We start from the raw sequence: 15,939 nt of genomic DNA, 5'->3' as shown, positions 1-15,939 counted from the left end.
GGGCTAAGAACAACTATACTAAAACGTAAAGGGAATGCTAAAGAAGYCCTATGGAAGTACAACAATCCAAAAGATAAATTCAATAAGTTTGAAGGGCACAAGAGGTGAGAGAGCTCTCCTGAAAACACCATGACCTTCATATCTCTTGCTTGATATACTTTTTTAATACTATATTAACTTATTTCTTAATTCTAGTAAGAAATCTAAAGCTCAGTCTATTATGCCAACATCCCTTGTTAAAATAGGAATTTCCTGGGAATTTTTTCAGTTTTCCTATGTTGCTGCTTCTAGTATGCTCACTCCTATAGGTTCTTAATATACACACAACAATGATATATTTATATTGCAATTTATAACTGTTTTATCTTAAACTATTTCCATAATAACTGGGTTTATCTCCTTTTATATGTCACTTCCTTGTCTCTTTCTTGTACCCACCATTTTCTTTTTTTTCTACTTTGTTCATCCAGGCCTCTTTTCATTCTGAGAAACCTTAACATTACTTCTGCTCTCCAAACACAAACAACCTYTCCCAAGAAATCACAGTAAATCTAAGTTTCTCTTAAAAGAAATAAATGTCTTGTCTCATAATGTAAGCCACATCAACCCAAAATGTCCCAWAGTCTCCAATGCATTAAACTCGGTYATTCTAAGAAACCCAGACATGTGTACTACCACCTTATAACAGGCTTAAAAGGTATGATTCATAAAAGACTGAACAATAACTGGAAAGAAGCCAAAATAAAAGGGGGGGGGGGGCAGAGGGTAAGGAGGGACATTATTAGAGAAAGGCAAAAATTTTCAATTAAAGATTAAAGAAACAACAAGCAAGYCCAGCAAATTGTTCCCTGTCAGGTCTGGAAGCTTAAAATACACGCCAAATGCACCTCTGAGACCTTAGCCCTATCAGCACTCTAATGCATGTTTCCAGCTAAAAATCATCTTCCTCGAAACAATAAAATAAATTACGGTAAATCTTTACAAATTCCATTTCTTCCCTCACAAAACAAGGGAAAAGGCTTCAGAGTGATAAAAAAGTAGGGTACATTTTCTCAGCTCTTGGCTGCAGCGGCATTTTATACAACAGAAGACRGAAGCAGATGGGTAAAGAATTTAAAAATATCTTAGCATTTGCATCCTGCTAGAAATGTAAAGCATTAATGATCCCATAAAATGAAGCAACCCCGTTATTTACCTGGAAAATCTTAATGTGATTCTGGCAATCTTCTCCTACAGACAGCTGAGAAACACAGTAAGGAACCTGAAGAAAAAATCAGCCCTGCGACAGAATGCTGAAATGCAGTTATGTGGGCCAAGCCCATGCTAAAATCACACATATGGTACATGTACATATCCTTTACAGTTACAGAAAGCTCAGGAGCAGGATCTCTCTCACACAAATTGCATTTGTAGCCTCACAGGCTATTCAAAATGTAACAGAACATCATGCAAGCAGACCACAGGCAGGTAAGTCCTAATCTCCCTGAAGATGGCAAATACATTCAGAGAAAAAGGATAAACAAAATAAAAGCAGGGTCATATTTCAAAATTGCTTAGCTTAATAAAAAGTAGGTTGCATGTATATAAAACCAGCAAAATAAAGAGGTTACRTATCTTCCTCTCCAGTATTTGCTTCATCCTTTTCCTTTTATAGACCAACACCATTAGTTCATTAATGGGGGTTATCTTCTTCTTCTATGTATACACAGCTCTTAGTACAAAGAGGCCTCAGTGTCCAACTGGAACCTCTGTGTGCTCTAGTAATACAAATAGAAAAGGTTAATAGTAATTAGAAAAGACAGGGGTTCCAGAGGGGCATGATATAKTCTTAATTAGGGACCGGGGTGCCACAGTGGAATCCAAAGAGACAAGTGGAAGGTAATACTCAGAGCAGCCACTGTTTAAAACACTTCTTTGTGGTTCAGGGACAGGTTCTGATTAAGATTTAATCTCTAGGGGAGCAGTTCTGGAAATCACAGCTCGTTCAATGAGGACACTTACATGATGCACTGCAGCTATCAAGGAGCAGAGTACATGTCCCACCATCCAGAAAAGGTGGGTGTGATGCAAAATGCACAGTGCAAATAGATGGTACCTAGCTAGGTAAAAATACATGCCAAATACACCTCTGAGACCTCAGCCCTATCAGCACTCTAATGCATGTTTCCAGCTAAAAATCATCTTCCTCAAAACAATAAATTACAGTAAATCTTTAGAAATTCCATTTCTTCCCTCACAAAACAAGGGAAAAGGCTTCAGAACAATAAAAAAAAAAAAAAGTAGGGTACATTTTCAAAATGTTACATCCCTTTTGATCAGTTTAAATCTGTGGTTTTAAACAACAATAACGTCAATAAAAAAGGACAATGCAGAGACAGGCTGCATCAAGAAAAGGTATGACAGGGGTGGTCCTAGAAAAAATGAAAAACGGCACCACTAGTTCATTTGGACAGGGAAATTATATGAAGAAAATAAGCAAGGAATGTGTACAATAATTAATTTTTTAAAATATTGAACCYACAGTTCTTTGATTGCAATCTCTAGTAAACATGAGACATTAATAAAAAGTAGGAGACATCTTCAGCTATATGTATGGGAAACTGGCTGTTTACTTGCATTCATCTCCTGAGCAAGCTGACAAACTGGGTCACAGAGAGAGAGGTGCAAAAGGTTCTTATACAGAAACTGGAATCTACTAGATGGGCAATAGGAAGAGACTGAGTAACAACACAGTTCCTACATGTACGTTAAATCAACCATTTATCYAGCACAATATATAATAAGTACAGCATGGTTTACTGTGTAACAAGACTATCTCAGTTAATACAAAGCAGAAACTATTAGGGGAACGTAACACTRTCTGTAAACTAGTAGACAAGTCTGGCAGATGCTTAAAAACATCCTATTCAAGAGTATGGCTGCTCAAGYCTGAAGTTCAAAGACTCAGCCCTCAAGGAGGGCTATTAGGGGAAAATCCTGCACTGTAAGGAGCATCACAGCATACAATCCCAAAGGGAAGTGTTCTAGGAACAGAATGGAGGAGGGTACTGCCCTTTGCCACAAATTGCTGGACCATTTTTTTCCACATCCTCTTCATCCTGCCTGGAACCTTTTACACCAGATTCCCCTGACAGCACAAGACAGTTTTCTCTCCATGTTTCAGAATAACTTGTGCACACAGAGMACTACTGCAATCTGATCAGTAAAAATACCATAATTGCACAATGCAGCAAAGCTAACAAAAGGTCCTGTTGATCACACTCAGTCCCACAGCAGCCATGTTTTGCTTCCAGCCCCTTTGACTGGTCAAGGGCAACTGATTTCCAATGGAGCAAACACCTCCTGCACAAGCACTCCAGGCTGGGATTTGTCACCAGGGTTTCCRTCCAGGGATAAAAATCAAGATTAAAAACATCACGAGGAAGAATCCTGGCCATTGTCACACCAGCCCTGGATGGTTTAAGCTGCAGGCAGTAACTGTCCAGCAACTCCTGCAGGTTCTTTCCCTCTCCACCACTCCCAGCTGTTGACCTCTGCCTGCACCTGCACCCATGCCCAGCAGGGCCCATGCCTGTTGGCATTCGGGTTTCCTGCTCTGTCCCAGACTATTGGCCCTCACAAACTGCACCCAGCAGGGATGGAAAAGAAGCAGTGGCTACACAGCAACACAAGAGGACACCCTCTGCTTCTCAAGGAAGCTAGGGGTCACTGCTAGGGACCAATGGCAAGTGCAGCACTTGCTCCACAGTCAGTGAGCAGTGGGGCTGAGAGGACTGCAGATGGAACCCCATGCTCCTCCCAGGACAGCGGGAGGCAGGCACAGCTGCACTTCAAAGGATCACATCTTCCACATCCCTAAGTAAGGAGCACTCCAGAGTTGAGTCCAGCTCAAGGATCCTCTCCAAGGATCGCACATCGCACATCAGCAGGATGCTATAGCTAAACTAAAAACACAGATCAGGATTCTCAGCAAAGGGCAGTTTTGTTTTAAAATCAGGTGTCTTGATAGAGCACCAGACTTTACCATGATATTGTTTCTGCAGTACTGTAGGTCTTTAGCACTGACTTTTCCCACCCTATAAAACCTGCTACCCACAAACTCCTCAACAATAATCCACACAGCAGTCAGCATAGGGTAGATACCTGTATTTTGGCTTGAGGGAACCCATGTTCTGAAAGCACAAGCAGCAGGCACTCAGATCAGTAGTCAGATAAATAGCAAGAGCTAGATCCACTAAAAGATTGAAGCTCCTACAGGTCATGCACTAAGGAGCCCACATTTTACATTTCCAGGATTCACCTGGGCTCTGCATGCAGTACAAAGAGAAAGGAAGGTGCCTTACAATACACCCTAAAATTCTTGTATGCTGAGGATACCCAGCCTTGAAGTTAACTAAGACACAGCAGAAGGTAAAAGCAGGTATCTACTTAGTGTCCCAAACTCCAGGCATTGGGACTTACAAGAGCACTCTGAGTGTCCTTTGGAAGAACTCTCGGAAGAGTGGCGAGTGCCCATTTCTTAATAATAGAGTATAAAGGTTCCCAAACCTCTTGCTCTTAGAGACCCCTATTGGTGACAGCCACAGTAGCAGCTCTTAGATTCCACTGCCTTCAGTCCAAAGCCGTCATCATGACTAACCCCACATGACACCCCTCCACATCCGACATCCCCACTCASTCCCTCTATTCCATCTTTCCATCTCTCCCAACTCAGAGCACACACCACCACCTTCCAAACCAGCAACTCCAATCCCACATTTAGCCACACAATCTTAACCCACCACCTTTTCTTTACAATGCAATAGGCCACACCAACTCATCAGCCATCACTGCACTCCCTCTACCTCCACCTTGCTATGCCACCTGAAACCAAGARCAGTTTTGGTTAGCTGGAGACTCCTCCAGCTCTTCCGATTTCTTCCCCCGCACATGTTCAGAAATGCTCGTCTGCCTGACTCGTCTTCATTAACAGTGACCTACATTCAAACACACGAATGTTCTGCTTTAGCTGTTTCAGTTTTTTATTGGAAACAGCCCTCAAAACCTAAGTTCAGGTAAGTTTGCAAAGGAAATGTACAGACTGGATAAAATGCCAGCTGGGTCTTGTGGCAGCCTTTATAAACTGGACCTTACGCAACAATTAGAGCCAGTCTTTTCCATTAACCTGCCCTCCMAAAATGACACTGAAAAACTGATGCAGCTGTTTGAGCTCATCCTTTCAGATATGTACCTAAATTAAATGATATTCAGGAAAAKGGTATGTTTTTTGAAGTAGAAGTACTTTTGCCTCTTCCCTTGGACCCTGATTAAATTCCCATCAATGTACATAAACTCAAGTTGCATAAGGAAAGGTTCAGGTTGAACATTAGGAGGATTTTCTTCATAGAAAGTGTGATTAAACATTGGAAGGGGCTGCCCAGGGAGGTGGTAGAGTCACCATCCCTGAAGRTGTTTAAGGAAAGACYKGATATGGCACTTAGTCTACCTGACATGGCAGTGTTTAGTCAAAGACTTGATGATCTGAGGGGTCTTTTCCAACCTAATTGATTCTGCCATTTTGTGGAAGTCTGTAAACTGATGCCCAGGAGGCAGGTATTTAACCCAGCCCTGAGATGCAAACACAGTAGGTTAAAGGCACCAGGGAAGTCCGTACGCTATTTTTGTTTTCTCGAGTGTCCATCAAATTTTTGTATTTTATGCAGAAAACATAGGTTTACACAGCATTCAGAAACAAAGAATGCCAYGCATATATCAGTTATAAGACTCACAGTTGTCTTTGCACCTGCAGTTAGGATCCTTGCWGGGCCACCCTGTGACCTGAACTAGGCAGCAGTTCTACCAGAACACAGGTACAGGAGTGTGCCTGAAGAATGTGATATGTACACAGAACAGAGTCTGGTTGCAGCTGCAGGAGTAATCTCTTTTCTCATGCTTCCTAAAATCTAAGAACTAATAATCCTAATTCCTGTGTTTTTTCTTATTTTCTTGCTATTTTTAAGAAAAAGAGGAAATCACCTAACGTGGAACTGACCCCAACCCCACGCAGCATCATCAGCCTCAGGCTGCAGAGCTCCAGGAGTGCCAGCATTAGGCATCCACAGGAAGGTGTGTATTTCCCTGAAATCAGTGCGTGAAAAAAGCCTGACTAAAAGCAGCTCCAGGTGTGGGCTTGGCAAGAACTGAACCAAAGAGATTCCCCTGTGAAGGGCTGATGGAAGGCTGATGGGRAGGGATTTTGCACCCCTTCTCATGTAAACCCTGCAGTGTTTCCTGCAGAGCATCGCTGTTTTGATGCAGCGCAAGCTCAGGCTTCAGGAGTCCAATCACTCAGGGTTTGTTTACACTGGGAGAGCTCTGCTGCTAGATATGCTGGCATCGCTCCTCAGTGTGGATGTAACATATGCCAGAGAGGGAATTCCTCTGCCAGTCTAACGGCACCACTTCCCCCAGTGACATTAACGAAGCCAACAAAAGCACTTCTCTGACAGCACAGCTGCACCAGTGCGGGGGGTATATGATTTTTACTGCTTTCCCCCTCCCCCCACCCCATGAAAATATTCCATAAGACTACCAAAGCCCTACAAAAGGGATGGATTCTCTTCTGGGCAAGCTGCCAACATCATCCAATAGCACTCACTGCAGAGGAGGAAAATGGAGACCTGTATTAAATGCCCTTGGACCCAAGCAGCGTTTCATTGGCCAGGAAGGGACAGCGGACTCTGCCCGCAGGGTGTCAGTGACCCGTGACGAGGAGAGGTACSATGGAAACTTTCAGCAGATGAAGCTGGCCACCCCTGCTCAACTCCCCGTCACAATGAGAGTGCTGAGGCACAACCAGAACGGGCTGCCCAGATAAGCCATGGATGCCTCATGCCTGGAAGTGTTCAAGGCTGGGCTGGATGGGGTTTTGAGCAACCTGGTCTAGTGGAAGCTGTCCCTGCCCATGGCAGGGGTGTTGGAACTAGATGATCTTATGGTCCCTTCCAACCCAAACCATTTTATGATTCTGTAACTCTGGGGGTGGGTAATAGCAGTGGCCACATCATAYGGAGAGATGTGGAGAGAAAATGGCTTTGCTCTGTGCAGCAGAGTGAGGGAGAGRGCAGGAGTGTCACCCTGGCTGAGGATCAGGGAGGAAAGCTCAGCCAGCCAAGGTGCAACACCGACACTGCTTCCATGCTGCCAGCTCACAGTATTTTTGCAAGCCCTGTCACGCTTGAAATGTTTTAAGGTTCCAGCTCTTCAAATCACAGCCACTGGGTAACAATTAATTAAAACTGTTATTTAAGGAAGATGCATATTGAATTCCCCTCAGTAATTTATAGCCAGATTTCAATAATATATATATTATATATAATATATATAACTATATCTATGTGTGTGTGTACATATAAATACAACTATATACATACATAGTTTGCAAACTTCAGTTTTAAAGCCAGATTCCAGTTTTCTAAGGCTGGAATTACAGTTTTAAACATTTTCAGCCAAACAATGTGGTGCCCTCAGACACTAGCATGTAATGTAACAAGWGGGGAGCATGCTGGTGGCATCCCACAGTTCTTCCTTTTCTCCACACAGACACAGCATTCGGAGGAAAGTCAGGGTAGCAGTAGAGCACTTGAGGGCTAAAGAATCATTTTTTCTGTTGTCCACATTATGTACAGGCATAGAAAGAACATATATAAAAACWGTGGAAGAGACATTAATGACAGTAAGACCAGCAGAACTACATTATTTTTCTGTGTTTTCTTACAAAAAACAACTTAATGACTAACAGTTTCCTCAATTGCCTCCTCTTCTCAGGATCTGGCACCCCCTTCTTACTCAGTCTGGACCTTTATGCACTGACAGGATCCAGTTTTCAAGGAAAAAGGCAGCACACAGACACAAGCCCTCTGCTCCCTCAATGAGCACAGGCAGACTGGATTTCTCTGGATAATATCGCAGTCACCAGGWTTACAGAGCCAGTACACAGACAGGAAAAGCAAGGGCATTCTCCCTYAGAGCATTTGTGTATCCCTGCTCTCACAAGGCAGTAGGACTAACATGGTAAATGACAAATCTGTAACAGGACCAAACAATCCTACAAAGTTCACAGTAACACTGACGAGAACAGCATTATTCTGGAAAAAGGCACCCTAATGACTTTGTTTGAGATAACTTTTCCCCAGGCTCTCAGCTCGTCCTTGCAATGCTTCCACCCTGGAGCAACAGCATTCAAACACACACCAGCATAYCCTGAGCATGCAGCCATGGCAGGCACAGTTGTCCAGCACGGATTATTCCTGCCAGAAGCACAATAATCTCCTTGGGAGGACTATTGCTGAGGGAAGAGAGCATATGCACATTAAAATGCAGATTTTGCTTCCTGCCTCCCAGGTCTAGTCCYGTGATAACCTGCTGCTGCTGCTGCTACACTCACAACCACAATACCTTCCCAACAGATTTCAGTGAGCAAAGGCAGGACAGTGTTTGGGGTCAGCCAGGCAGACCCTRACAGCCTCAGCAAGGCTTCAGGGTGACAACACCCTGCCAGAAGAACTTGCAAAATGTAGGTTGCTAGGGGCCAACTAGCACCTGGAAATTTCTGCTTTAGGAGGAAAGTCTGCACTGCTGGTGCGATGTTCCCAAGATCTGTCTTGGCTCCACATTCAGCTCACAGCCAGTGTTGCAMCCTCCGCAAAGATAATGGGCCATAAAAATTGTCACTTGTTATTAACACTCGCTCCAAAACACCTTTCCTTTCTTCTTCCTTCAGAACACRTGAAATACCACATTCAGGTCACACCTTGTCAAAACAGGAGAGAAGTATTCTTAACCCTGATACTTCCATGTGAAATCAGAGATAAGTGGACATAAATCTCCCTTTGCCTGAGCCGTAAGAGCACACACTCATCACGGGGACAAGGCTGGTGACATGGCTGCCACACGTGCCAGCCCAAACCCTCCTTTTGGATACTTGGACTCTTAGTGCTTGTGCTCATACACAACAGCCTTGTGAATCGCAAAGAGTTAATTTATTCCTAAATTACAATTAAGAACGCCTCATTTAGTCAAAAGACTTCTATCATTAAAAAGAGAATCATACAGATATATGAGGTATTTGTACAAAGATCCTAATCTTTGCAGCCCTCAGTCCTGGTACTATCCCGATTAATAACCAAATTAATGTCAACGCCAGTCCCCAACCCTCCACGGGGAATGGAATGACGTTTCCTTTCAGCCATGCCCCAAGTCTCATCCAGCGACAGAGAGAGCTGTGTCTGTTTTCCCGGGGCCAGCCCCGTGCTGTCCGTCTCCCACCTCGGCGATGCGGGAGCAGCAAGAGGAAGCGGCTGTGTTTTGGATCAGCCTCCCACACGCAGCAGAGCAGCTTCTGGGCTGTTCAATCCTACGCTCGGTACCACGGCTGGGGATGGTGCATCCGACGGAGGGGGGCCGGGGCGAGCGATAGCCAGCCCCAGCACACCCAGCACGCTGCCCATCCCCTGGCTTCAAAGCACCGAACCAGCTGCTCTTGTGCCCTCCAGGAGCCCCTAACGGGAGGGGGGCACCACGGGGTGTCAAATGGCTGCTGCATCGCATTCCCCGATACGTCTTCCCTATTTTCCCCAAACAGAACAAAGCTGTCCTCAAAACGACGCTTTCTGTCGAACAGCTGACCAAAAATAAAAGTACAAACAAAACTTAATGGAGCGCGAAGCCTCATATGACAAGGAAAATTCCCGCTCCAATTCTGATCTCTGTTTACAACGTTGAAAGTGGGTCAAACTGGTCTGCGATGGAGGAATCTGTTTGGAAAATGATCTCTGCGAGGAAAAGCATCTAAGCGGCAGACAACTGCACTGCAATGCTTCCACGGGGATCCTTTCCCTGCCTTCAGAGTAACTCAGTTTTACTACACAAGGTTGAAATCCTGTAAATCGAAATTATGGCTTTTTATTCAAATTACTTAAATTCAGCAATTCCCTATCTTTCGGAGCAAATCAACTTACCAGAGTGTTTCAGCACAGATCTCCGTATTTTAAAAACTTAGGACATGGTTGGGTTTGGACGGGGTGGGGGAAGCTGTTGTTCGTTTTGTTGATTTGCAGCGTTTTTTTTAATAATTGCCCTTATTTTTGTTCATTTCCTGTGATCAGGACAAGGTTATTGAGCAGTACATCGCGYTGCTATAACCCAATTATTTTGTTTTGGTCTGTCATGATCTCTTTCAAAATGCAAAGGAATGATTACCACATTTAAAAGGGAGCCCAAAAATAAGAAACGGTCTGTAACAACATTACTTTCCAAGGTAGAAGATGATTGTAATGTAAACAAAATCAGCCAAAACTTCCTGGCAAGAAGCTTTGTAGGTTGTTTTGTGCAATGCTGGTACACAAACAGAACAGCTCTCTAAAGGAAGAATATACTAACCCGCCTTGAAACACCAATTTGTTTTATTGACTCATGAAAATTCTGTTCTTTGACCTTCAAGTGCTTGATTCCCTTTTTTGGTCACACAATCTTTATTTTATTAAAGATCTTCTACTAATTACTCTCAGGATACCCAGAGGCTTAAAAAAGCACAAAATGTCAAAAAATGTATTACTGCATTCCTGCATATATTGAATCCTCTTTCTAATCTGCTTTTGAAAGAAATACATTTACGGCATCTTCTAAAAAATCTTTAAAAGCACTCCAAGCTGATAAACATTCCTTCATATTTATAATTTGGGGGTTTTTTTAATGTTCTCTTTGGTTTTAGTTACTATTTTGTATTTACAGGAAAATGAGCTCTGTGAGTCTTCAAAGTGTCTGCTAATGTCAGATATTTATAGAAAATTATGATCTCAAATGATTTTAAGAACTGAATCAATCTACATTCATGGGACAAACCTTGTATCTTTTAGACTTCAAAAATGTCCAGTTTTGAATGAAGACTTTCAGGGCAAATAAGGCATAAAAAGGCTCACATTTTAAACACACTCAGTATAAAAAAAGGAACATAACAAACAGTAGTAGCAAAAAAGACTTGGAAAAAATAACATGGCACAGGAAAGGATGTAAATTTTATATCTTTTTACTAACAAACAAAGAAAAAGTAACATGGAAACAGTTTAGACATAACATACATGAGAAATGAAAGAAGTATGGGGTATAAACTCTGAGTCTACAGAAAGAGTATTTACRAAGTTAGTTGGAAAAATGAGTTTGTGAGTCTCTCAGACACAACTATGAATTTGAAAGTGCATTGTGAACAGCCCAGGAGAATAAGTACAGTTATGCTCACAGAACCAAAGATCCCCTCAAAAAATTAATTTTTAAAGGACTATTTCTCCCCAGACTTACAACTAAGTCAAAGGCAGAGGAGACACAGCGGGTCAGCAGGGACACCCAGGGCAGCCACCTGTCCCAGCACCCTGCTCGGCACGGGGCGAGCGCAGGGAGGTGGGAGGCTGYGAGGCGCCAGCGTTCCTCCCGCCCTGGCTGCCATCCCAGCCTGCACACCACCCGCTGCAAACCCCGTGCTGCAGCACCACGAGCTCCACCAGAAGTCCCACTGACAGCTCCTTGCACTCCAGGCTGATGTAGGGGCTGGCTGCAGAGAGCTGTGCCCCTCTGCAAAACCTCCTCCGCTTATGGGTGCTGTGAAGGGACCCCCACCCAAACATGAGARGCGTTTGCTCCTCTGAGATGAAAAGAGAGCCTTGCATTCACTACCTGAACTGTCCCCAGTTATACTGTTAACAGGMAAGCACATTAAGTTGGGAAACACTSTTTTAACACTTATTTCTGTTATGCTTTTTTGTTTATTTTGTTGCTCAGTAGAGCCTGTTTCCCAGATTGAGTGCAGGACCCCATCTTACTAGGCTTGATATCTAAACAAAGGGGAAAGAACTTTTCTGCCCCAAAGCTCAGAGCCCGAAGTCCAAGAAGTGCTCAGGGAGCATGCCTGGAGCAGCACCGCGGGACAGGCTGCCAAAATCCTCCTTGGACTTGGTGCCACCAGGCAAAAGAGCCTGGGGACAAGGAGGCAAGGGCAGAGCCTGTCAGAGCCAGCGRATAGTCAGGTGGAGGATCCCCACGTGCCCTCAACCCCCTGTCAGATGTGTCACCCCGGATGGCAGAACAGGACATTTACCTCCCCAGTTCACAGCCCAGTGCACCACACAACAGTTTGGACCTCACGCACCACCTCTACAAAGCCACAGGACCCTGGGAGCAGGGACAWAGTCTCTTCAGCTCTATGGCCTGAACAGCCACTTCGGGGAAAATGGTGGTGGGGAAAGTTGGCAGCACCAGCAGCAGTGGCTTCAGCTGTCCCAGCTAGCCCCACTGGCCACCATGGTGGTCCCTGAGTTACACACGCTCACAGCCACCTGTGTGACACACTGTGCTCGCTCTCATCACTTCATGGGGTTTCCGTATCCCAGTGCCACCTCCTAATTTACCTGTGAGTTTTGGGAGGCAGGAATGATCTACTAGATCCTTCAGAGTGGGACTCCAGTCCAGAKCCAAGACCTCCACACTACAGCACAACAAAAAAAGAATAACAACACAACAGTTTGGGTGACAAACTGAAAAACCGAAGGGAGACAGCCCAGAGCAGCCCAGTGCCCTGCTGAGCTCAAGGCWCCGGTTTCAACTTCGTGGGTCTGTGGACTACTTGAAATAGAGAGCCACAAAAGGTAACAAAGCCCACTGTCAGCAGGCTCCAGTGAGTGGAGTGCTCTGCCAACTGCAGAAGGTGAAAAACACGGTGTTATTTTCAAGCAAGGAGTTACCCCATCAGCATAGCAGATGACCTTCATCAATCTTCTCTTCACCACCTTGGACTGGCCCACAAGGGAAGTTTTGTCAATATGTCGGTGTCTACGCACACWACATTACTGAACGTCAGGTGAGACAACGGCACTGTCCCAAGTCTTGAGGCACAACCAAACCCCTCTCCCTCTAGCTGAGCCACGACGGGAATTACGTACGCACACGGAACACATAAAAGTTACCTGACAGAGTACATTTTCTTCAAACGCAACGCTGAGTAGAGCTGTAACGCGCTTTTTCAACCCGAAAAAAAAGGATGAGAATTTTTCCACAGGCTACGAAACAGTAAAGGACCCAAATAACGCTAAAACAGCCTTCAAGAAAACTAAGCATCAAACGCTAAAATGTCCTTCAGAGGCTGGAAGGGATGAGCTGAATCACCTCCCAAGCGAGGTGAGGCACCGACTATTCCAGCAGTTGCGTAGATAAGTTTRCAGCCGGCTCGTGGCACGCAAGAAAGGGTCCATAGTCCACCCCCCAAAATTAATGCATCTCCCGTGCACAGGCAGGACTCGGCTCTGGGGAGCGGAGCGTTTGTAAAACACTTGCAGAACAGTGGYCCCTCAGGGGGGAAGCCCCGCTAGCTGCCGCTCCCCGCTCTTCCCCGGCCCCCCAACGGGGACCGATCCCCGCTCCGCCTCCCGCGTCCCTCACCGCGCTCCCGGGGCCGGGGGTCCCCYCTCCGGCAGAGGGGGCGGCGCGGGCGGGGCCGGGGGCGGCGGGCCCGGCCGCACAAAGGGCGGCGGGGCGGGGGGCGCCGGGCACTTACTTTGTCTATGGTGCCCGGGAGCAGGCGGTCGAGCAGGCGGCAGAGCACCACGCCGTCCTTCAGAGAGGACTGAAGGAAGCCTTCGGGGTCGGAGATGGTCTTTTTGGGCGACTCCAGCACGCCCAGGGAGATCAGCCACGTAACGGTCTGCTCCGCCGAATTCATGGCGATGGCGGCGGCGGGCGGGGGTCGCGGCGCCCCGCGCCTCGCGTGGGTTTTGTGTCTCCCCCGGCGGGGGCTTCAGGCGGAGGCCGGCGGCGCCGCCCCCATGTGAATGCAGATGACGACGCCCCGGCCCCGCCGCTACAGACACATGCAGCTGCAGTGCCGCCTCCTCCCCGCCCCCCCGCCGCCGCCGCCGCCGCCGCCGCCGCCGCCCCATGACATCACTGGCAGCGGCGGCGGGCGGGGGCCGCGCTCCCGCGGAGACCCGCGCACCGCTCCGCGCCCGCTGCGCGCACCGAGGGCCGGCCGGACAGCGCCCCCTAGCGGGCGGCCGGAGCCTCCGCGGGCGCGCAGCGGGGCGGGAGCGGGAGCCGCCGGGAACCGCCGGGCACCGCCGGCCGCGGGGAAAAGTTGCGGGATCCCCCGGCCCTTCGTTTCCTCCTCGGACAGCGCCGTCGCGCAGGGAACGAACCCCCGCAAGCCTTCGGCGCCGGGCTCGGGGCGGCCGATTTCGGACCATCTACCTCTGGGAGCACCGGCGGCCGGTTCCCGGCCCGACCGGCCGCATTAACGCGATCCCCGCCTTTGCCCGTCGTTCCCCTGCGCAAGGAAATCCGTTCGGGAGCCTCGGCCCAGCGGCCGGGTCGCGGGCTCGCCCCGGTGCGCGCCATCCCCGCCGTGCGCCTGCCGGGATGCTCCATCTCCGGAGCGCCTCCCGCCAGCTTCCAGCCCGATGGTCTGCGGCACCCGCTAGGAAACCTGCGTAAATACTCAGAAGGACTGTCAAAGCTAACCTGAAACAGAGCCTTTTATTGTGACAAAACCCATCCCTCAAGCCTTTGCTTGGGCAGGACAGTGTGAGCAATTGGTATTTTTTTGTTAGGAGCTGGCTGGCGCGGGCTCCCCAGGGTCCTCTATTGCCATCAGTCTCCCTGATGCAGCACATAGGCCTGGAGAAGCGATACCACCACAGCCCCTCTCGCCCCACCTTGACCCCCTCGAGGCGCAAAACGCCTTCAAAGCAGAATTAGAGGGAATAATGCCAACCCAAACTCATCTCTGCTGTTCTGCTTCCAGCCTGGCTGCATCCACTACCATCACAGTCCCTCAGCAGCAGCTCCAGTAGGTTCTYCTGAACCAGAATCTCCTCCAAAACCACAGGCCAGCCCAGAAAGACACAGGTGCATTTATATTTGAGACAAGACAATCTAATTTCAACATTCAATCTCCTTCTAGCACATAAGAGGTGCAGATTTTCCTAAAACTCTGATGCCTTAGGTAGATATCTCTTCCAAAATTTCTCTTTCCTTTTGCTCCTTGTTTGGTTGAGGTGAGAGGAGCAGACTGGGCTCTGCCAGCGTTAATACCCACCTGAACTCAAGCAGGATGGGATAACCAAGCAATGGTCAGAAGGCACTTCATACCTCGACATCCCCAGCAGGGCTTCCCCAGTAGTTTCCTGAGCTAAGTAAGCAGAAAGTGGGGGACATCCCTTTTGGCCCTTTTGGTCAAAAACATGAGTTCATGAAACTTTTTATGTGAGAGATATGATGACTGCATGAACAAGGTGAAAAGCACATGGCTGATTACAGTAAAGAGCATGATACATGACATGTTGTGGGAAAACCCATCCAAAGGAAATGGAACAACATGTTACATTGCAGAGTAGCGATCCTAACAAAGCATAAACAGTTTCATTACAAGCAATATTTGGGTTATCACTGACTGACATCCATCACCTATCTCCTCACAATTCTTCTGCACTTAAGTGTACACCCTTCCATATTTATTTTGAGCAACAGCTTCCTATCCAATAATTTGCTGGCTATGAAGAGCACAAGCATGGCAATTCTTTGCCATTGGRAAACTGTGTGGGTGTTCTGCCTGGAGGATTTTGAAACAAGCTTGACACAAGTAGGGAAACCATTTCCAGATCTTGAAAGGAAAAAAGTGGAAGTGCCCAAAAGATTTAGGAGCATGCCACTCCCTTCCTGGCTTCCTTTCTTGTCAGACTTTCACCAATAAGATATTTACTGCAAARCACCTGAACTCTCTGCACAGCTCCTTGTTTTATTCTTTGCTCCTGCATGCTCCAGTATTGTCCATTTATACTGCAAACTTGTAGGACAGATAGATATTTTTGTATCTGCACCATCCAGCGAGTAGAACCCATGCCATTGTGGGAGTTTTGAAAT

The 15,939-nt window shown here is 46.8% G+C and overlaps 1 protein-coding gene across 3 annotated transcripts in view; it reads right to left on the bottom strand.

The window, feature by feature from the left end:
* The window catches only part of ARHGEF7 (Rho guanine nucleotide exchange factor 7), a 112,340-nt gene extending 98,449 nt beyond the window's left edge, over positions 1 to 13,891 (bottom strand). Inside the window, exon 1 of one of the 3 annotated variants that reach the window (XM_057390306.1) lies at positions 13,580 to 13,891. In XM_057390306.1, coding sequence (XP_057246289.1) covers positions 13,580 to 13,744 — 165 coding nt within the window. In that variant the 5' untranslated portion in view covers positions 13,745 to 13,891. Of the gene's footprint in view, positions 1 to 12,992; positions 13,054 to 13,579 lie in introns of those variants that run through there. The other 2 variants (XM_057390263.1, XM_057390297.1) reach the window with 2 other exon arrangements.
* Between the last annotated feature and the right edge of the window lie 2,048 nt (positions 13,892 to 15,939).

This window comes from Malurus melanocephalus, unplaced genomic scaffold (assembly GCF_030028575.1).
Source record: "Malurus melanocephalus ecotype Western Australia unplaced genomic scaffold, MMel_1.1 scaffold_1, whole genome shotgun sequence".
NCBI lineage: Eukaryota > Metazoa > Chordata > Aves > Passeriformes > Maluridae > Malurus > Malurus melanocephalus.
This window is presented reverse-complemented; position numbering and strand designations above follow the sequence as displayed.